General features: G+C 54.4%; 2 protein-coding genes across 23 annotated transcripts in view; one reads left to right on the top strand and one right to left on the bottom strand.

Moving 5' to 3' along the window:
• Positions 1–173: 173 nt before the first annotated feature.
• On the bottom strand, positions 174–5,934 carry MARS2 (methionyl-tRNA synthetase 2, mitochondrial). The gene is made up of 3 exons (XM_037908153.1): positions 5,580–5,934; positions 5,051–5,385; positions 174–1,399 (listed from the first exon to the last, which is right to left on the bottom strand). The coding sequence occupies exons 1-3, from the start codon at positions 5,917–5,919 to the stop codon at positions 215–217; spliced, it is 1,860 nt and encodes a 619-aa protein (XP_037764081.1). The 5' UTR covers positions 5,920–5,934; the 3' UTR covers positions 174–214.
• The window catches only part of AIFM1 (apoptosis inducing factor mitochondria associated 1), a 37,809-nt gene continuing 37,099 nt past the window's right edge, over positions 5,863–6,572 (top strand). For 6 of the 22 annotated variants that reach the window (XM_037908140.2, XM_037908137.2, XM_037908136.2 and 3 more), the window contains exon 1: positions 5,978–6,131. In XM_037908140.2, coding sequence (XP_037764068.1) covers positions 6,041–6,131 — 91 coding nt within the window. In that variant the 5' untranslated portion in view covers positions 5,978–6,040. Of the gene's footprint in view, positions 5,880–5,937; positions 6,132–6,572 lie in introns of those variants that run through there. The other 16 variants (XM_037908141.2, XM_037908139.2, XM_037908138.2 and 13 more) reach the window with 6 other exon arrangements.

Here is a 6,572-nt window from a genome sequence, read left to right as displayed (position 1 = left end):
AAGACAACAGGCCTGGCTCATGCTTCTGGGGTTCTATCACAATGAGGTTTTCAGGCCTCCTGCTCTGGCAAGGGATCCCAGCCAGGAGGAGGGTGCACGAGACCCACCCAGCTGATGCCTGATCTAAGGAGCTGCTAACATTTTTTAAAAACATACTTAAACAGACACAGAAGTTCGGTGTGTCCCTGGAGGTTTTATTCACAGCAGTCATTTGTCAAAGTCTAAGGCCTTTGGTTTCCATCCGACGCCTTCCTGGTGTTTCCAGCCTAGGAAATAAGGCCCCCGTGTCAGGGCCAAGTCTTCTTCCTTCAAAGGGACTCGGCTTTCCATGGTAGCGAGGCAGAAAGGTCAAGTCTGTGAAAGTCCTTTCCTCAGGCTTAACAGCCAGCCTGGAAAGTAACTTGTCCGCAGTGGCTGGAATCACTGGCTGCAGCAGAATCCCGTAAATCCGCAGACATTCCAGAGTCACATGAAGGACTGTGTCAAGCCAGCACTTCTCTGCAGGGTTGTCTCGGCACAGCTTCCAGGGTGCGTGTCTCTGGAAGAAGCCATTGGTCTGCCTCACACACGCAACAATGGATTCTAAAGCCTTGTATATTTGGAAGTGTTCAAAATAATCAGTCACCTGGAGAGGCAGGTGATCAACTGATTCTACCAGCTCGTAGTCCTCAGCCAAAGCCCTACCTGAGGCTTCCACATCCACGTGGTCAGAGCCCTTTCGAAAGCAAGACTCTGAGAAATGTGGGTAAATCCCACTGGGGTTGATGCTAGAGGCTGTACAGCGGTTGAGAAGCCCCCCAAGCGCATCTGCCAGCTCAGAATTCACCAGCTTAATAACTTTCTCCTCGTAATAGTCACAGTCTCGCTCAGGGACACCTTGCCTTAGCAGGAAGTACCTAAAGCCATCCACCGTGTACTGCTTGAAACATGCCACTGGATCCACCACATTGCCCAGGCTTTTCGACATCTTTTGCCCATGGACTGTCCAATGGGAGTGCACACAGATCTGCTCTGGAGGATCAAGCCCCACAGCCATGAGTAATGCTGGCCAGTAGATGGCATGGAACTTGAGGATGTCCTTGCCAACAACATGGTGAGCAGTTGGCCACCAGGCATGGTGTGCATCAGGGTAACCCGCTACGGTCAGATAGTTCACCAAGGCATCTACCCACACATAAATGGTTTGTGTTGAATCACCAGGGACAGGGATACCCCACTGTAATCGGCTTCTCTCACGGGAGACAGACAGGTCTGGCAAGTCCTCTTCCAGCCACCGGCGCACCACCTGGTAGAAGGGCTCTGGGGAGATTACGTGCCGATTCCCCTGGAGCCACTTCCGTAACGGCTCTTGAAATTCAGACAGCTTGAACATGTAATTCTCCTCTTTGGTCCAGTGCACCTGAGAGCGTGAGAGAAAAATGAATTACAACCAATACCCTTCACTAAGTTCTACAAGTGATACCCATATGTTTGTTAACATGGAGTTATGGTTTTAGACATCCAACAGTGCTTGGTGCCCTTTTGGCCCTCCCACTGCACAAGAGCTTAATTCTCAAAATTCAAACCTTGGAAAACCAGGAAATGCAGAGCTATGGTCCCCATACATCTCTACTACAAGGACTGCACCTCTCCCTCCCCCAGGCAAGCATTAGAAAACCAGGAAATGAAACTTCCCAGACAACATACAAAAGTTGCACTGGTTTAATTTAAATTTGTTTTTACGACCATTTACTGGAATGGGTTCAAAACCCCATGCAGACACTTTTACTTTGGTTTAAGAGTATTTTACTTCAATTTAGTTTAAATCTTTTCCTAATCCACTGAAGATAAATTGATATACACCTGACTGATACAAGAGTGTCCACAACACCTTTTTCACTTATTTAACTGAATTAATTTGAAATTTCACTTTAGTTAAAATGGGATATACGCTGCAGACAGACATGCCCAAACTGATTTGATCAGTGAACTCAGGAACTGTCTGGCCAAACTGGGAATTCATAGATTTTAAAGGCAAGAGAGATTATCATAATAATCTAGTCTGGCTTTCTGCATAACAAGAGGCCAGAGAATCTTACCCAGTGATTCCTGCAGTAAGCCCAATTATTTGACTGAGCCAGAACACATCTCTGAGAAATACATATAATCTTGATTTCAAGTGATGAAGAATCTACCACGTCCCTAGGTAAATTGTCCCTCATTGTTAAACACCTGTACCTTATTGCCAGGTTGAGTTTGCCTGATTTCAATTTCCAGCCTCTGGATCTCAATATGCCTTTGCCTACTGTATTAACGAGCCCTCTGTTATCAGAAACATTCATAGATTCAAAAGCCAGAAGGGACCCTTGTGATCATTCAGGCTGAGTTCCTGTATAGCACACGCCAGAGAACTGCCCCCACATAATTCCTATTTGAACCAGAGCAGATCTTTTATAAAAACATCCAATCTTGATTCAAAAATTGCCACAACCCTTAATAAATTCGTCCAATAGTTAATTATCCTCACTGTTAAATATCTAACTATTCTCCCCACATAAAGTCTTTCATTGTAAAGCAGGTTTCCAGATTTTGCTTCACTCTTGTAGCTCTTTTCTGAACTTTTTTGATTTTCCAACATCCTTTTTCAAGTGTGGACACCGAACCGGACAGAGTACTCAGTAATGGTCTTACTAATGTGGTATACAGAGGTCATACCACCTCTATACTGCTACTGGATGTTCTGGCTTATGCCCTCAAGGATCATGTTAAACTTTTTAGCCAGGACATCAGACCAGGAACTCACGTCCAGCTGATGTGCCAACATCTGCCAGACAAATGCAGATTTTTTTTTTTTTTTAACATAACTGCACTCTAAAACAAAACAATGTAAAACTTTAGAGCCTACAAGTCCACTCAGTCCTACTTCTTGTTCAGCCAATCGCAAAGGTAAACATTATGGAACATAATGCTGTCTGCTTCTTATGTCACTTGTTCACCTGGCACTGTTGTAGCTGGCATTGGCAAGTTATTTATGTGCCAGATATGTTAAACATTCGTGTGCCCCTTCATGCTTCGACTTGTAGGCTCTATAATTCTACATTTGTAAGTTGTATTTTCACAATAAAGAGATTGCACTACGATACTTGTATGAGGTGAACTGAAAAAAACCTACTTCTTTTGTTTTTATAGTGTAAATACACCTCTACCTCAATATAACGCGGTCCTTGGGAGACAAAAAAAAAATCTCACTGAATTATAGGTGAGACCGTGTTATATTGAACTTGCTTTGGCACTCCTGTTCCTTGTTCCCTGACCGCCCCCTCCAGAGACCCCCGTCCCTAATCACCCCCAGGATCCTACCCCCTACCCAACCCCCTTGCTCCCTGTCCCCTGACTGCTCCGACCCCTATCCACACCGCTCGCCCCCTGACAGGCATTCACCGGCAGCGGCGGGAAGCGGAGCAACACAGCCCCAGCCCACTCCGTTCTCCTTGGCCCAGCCTGAGCAGTGTCCCTGGGGGTGGGGTTGGGGAAAAGTCCGCTTCCCGCCGCAGGTGAGTGGGGGAGTGCCACGGCTGGGAGCTGGCAGAGTAGAGCGGGCTGGGGCTGGGCTGCTCCACTTCCCGCCACTGGTGAGTGCAGGAAGGTTGGGGAAAGGACGTCCCCCCGCACTCACCTGTGGTGGGAAGCGGAGCGACGTGGCCCCAGCCCGCTCCACTCTGCCACCTCCAAGCTGTGGCGCTCCGCTTTCCGCCACTGGGGAGTAAGGGGAGATTGGGAAAGGACGCTCCCCCGTACTCACCTGCAGTGGGAAGTGGAACAACGGGGCCCAGCCCGCTCCGCTTTCCTTGCCCTGGCCCCAGCCAGGGGGTGGGGGGTGTTTGGGGAAAGGTCCCGCACTCACCTGCGGCGGGAAGCGGAGCACCGTGGCTGGGAGCTGGTGGAGTGGAGCAGGCTGGAGCCAGGCTGCTCCGCTTCCGCCACTGCTGGTGAGTGCAGGGGGGATCCCTTCCCCCAAGCCACCTCCCCTGAGCAACACGGCTGGGGCCGGGGTGAGGGAAGTGGAACGGGCTGCTCCCAGCCCCCCGCTAATCCCTAGGGCCACTCTGGGACTGGGGGGCCCCCAAAAGTGCCCCCCCACACAGCTCCTGCCTCCCAGACCCGGGGGGGGGGGGGGCGGGGAGGAAAGCCCCTGACCGCCCCCGAGACCCTCTGCCCCTTATCCAACCCCTCGGCCCCAGCCCAGCCCGGCACCCTTAACACGCTGCTCAGAGCAGCGTGTCGGAGCTTTACCGCGTTGTATGTGAACCTGCGTTATATCAGGTCACATTGTATCGGGGAAGAGGTGTATCTGTAATAAAAAATAATATAAAGTGAGCACTGTACACTTTGTATTCTGTGTTGTACTTGAAAGAAATATATTTGAAAATGTAGAAAAAATTCAAAAATATTTATAACAGTAATAGAATACCAATTTAGTTTTAACAGTGTGATCAAAACTGAGATTAAGTGTGACTATTTTCTAAATCTAGTAATTAATTACAATTTTTAAAAATTGTTTGACAGCCCTAATTTTTACATATAGGAGGTTTTTCTTGGTGCTGAATGCTAGCTCTCAGCACGTGCAGTGAAGAGACATGGGATTGATGTGGCTATTGCCCTCTGTTTTGTCTCCATTTGTGCCCAGAGATTGGTATAAGAAGGTTGAAGTTTTAAAACCATCTCCTTTTATAGTATTCTACATCTCCAGAACCCTTTGACTAAATGAGTGCGAATTCAGACCGCTAACTCTGCTCCAGCCCATGAACAGGCACACCACATTTCAAGCTGATCTAACCATACAAGAAAATTCCAGAGAGATTTGAAACTTCAGCTTCTCTCTTGATACATTAACTATAGAACTGCTATTATTTCTCTTAAGCAGGCGGTCTGCTGAGCATCCCTTACGGGAGCACAGGGCCTGGGCCCGGGTGAGAAGAAAGTACCTGCCCACCTGCTCTGGCCCGCGAGGCAGGGAAGCATCGGGCCATGCCAAGAGGAGGGCAGGGAGGAAGGCAGCGCAGCGCAGTACCTGATGGCCGCTCTCCAGCGAGACCTTGCAGGGGCGGCCCTGGGCGTCGGGGCGCTCGGTGATCTGGGCCTGGGTCAGGAAGCACTCGTCCGGGGTGCAGTACCAGCCCTCGTAAAAGTCCTTGTAGAGCAGCCCGCGGTCCTGCAGCGCCGCCCAGAAGCACTGCACCGCCCGGCGGTGGCGCGGCTCCGTGGTGCGGATGAAGTCGGTGAAGGAGACGGCAGCCCGGCAGAAGAGGTCGCGGAACAGGCCGGACACCTGCGCGCAGAGCTCCGGGGGAGACGTCCCGGCCGCTGCCGCCGCCTGCTGGATCTTCAGCCCGTGCTCGTCAGTCCCTGGAACAGCCAAGCGGGGCAGCTGAATGGGGGGCCAGGCGGGGCTCCCCGGCGAGCGCGGCCCGCCCCCCCGGCCCCTGCCGGCGAGCGCTCCGGGCCGGCGGGGATGGAGAGTTGCCAGGTCCGGCTCCCGGCCCGGGGCCGCCCCTAACCCGCCCCCGCTCACCCCACCGAGCGCCGACCCCTCCGCTCACCGGTGGCGAGGCGGCCCGGGCCCGGCCCCAGCAGGCCCCGATGTCGGTGCAAGGCGTCGGCCAGCAGCGCCGAGTAGAGGTGCCCGATGTGCGGCGGCCCGTTCACGTAGAAGATCGGGGTGGTGAGAAGCCAGCGGCGGCCGGGCCCGGAGCTTCGCCGCCGGGGAGGGGCCGCGAGCGGCCGCCGCGGTGGGCGGAGAAGGCAGCGCGCCGGTAACCACAGCATGGTCAGACCTGGCGGACGCACTATAGAGACGGGGGGCACGAGCGACACTTCGCAGCCCGGCCCGCTCGCGAGAGGTGAGTGACGCGACGCGAGAAGGCTCCCCTGGTGGACCATTGCGCACTGCGCGTGCGTGGAGGGATCACCCAATCGGGGAGCGGCGTTGCGGCCGGCGCATGCGCTGAGGGCGGGCCGGGGTCAGTGCAGAGCGGAGCGGAGGCCGGGGCACGCTGCAGCCATGTTCCGCTGCCGAGTGGCCGCCGTGGCGGAGAAGCTGGCGCGGAGCCTGCGCTCTCTGAGCCCGAGGCCGCGAGGCCGGGCGGCGGCAGGTGGGTCGGGGTGAACGACCCCCGTTCCCGGCCGCCCCGACACCCGCTTACCCGGGCGTGGTGGCGATCCTCGCGGGGAGCCCCCGGGCCAGATCCCGCCCCGCAGCGGCTCCGGCGCGAATCCCCGCTGCTGGCGGGAGCAGGGCGCTGCCAGCGCCTCCAGCCCCGCGCCCTGGGGAGCCGAGCCCCGCCTGTGCCTGGTTTGAGGCCGCTGCTGAGAAGTACAACCCGGCGCTATGCAGGGAGCCAGGGCTTCGGGAGCTGGCTGGGGCCTCCGGGGAAGGGGGTGTGTGAAAGCCGGACGGTGGGTGGGGAGGAACCAGTGTCCGCCTGGCGTGCTCTGAGCGCTGCCACTTCAGCAAGGCGGCTGCGGGGCACCAAGGCAGAATGGGTTAAGCAGAGGCAGCCAAGGGGTAGATCAGTTCATGGGGGGTGGGTCCA

The sequence above is a fragment of the Chelonia mydas genome, chromosome 9 (genome assembly GCF_015237465.2).
Source record: "Chelonia mydas isolate rCheMyd1 chromosome 9, rCheMyd1.pri.v2, whole genome shotgun sequence".
Taxonomy (NCBI): Eukaryota; Metazoa; Chordata; order Testudines; family Cheloniidae; genus Chelonia; species Chelonia mydas.
Note: the sequence above shows the minus strand (reverse complement) of the source record. Positions and strands in the feature narration are given on the sequence as shown.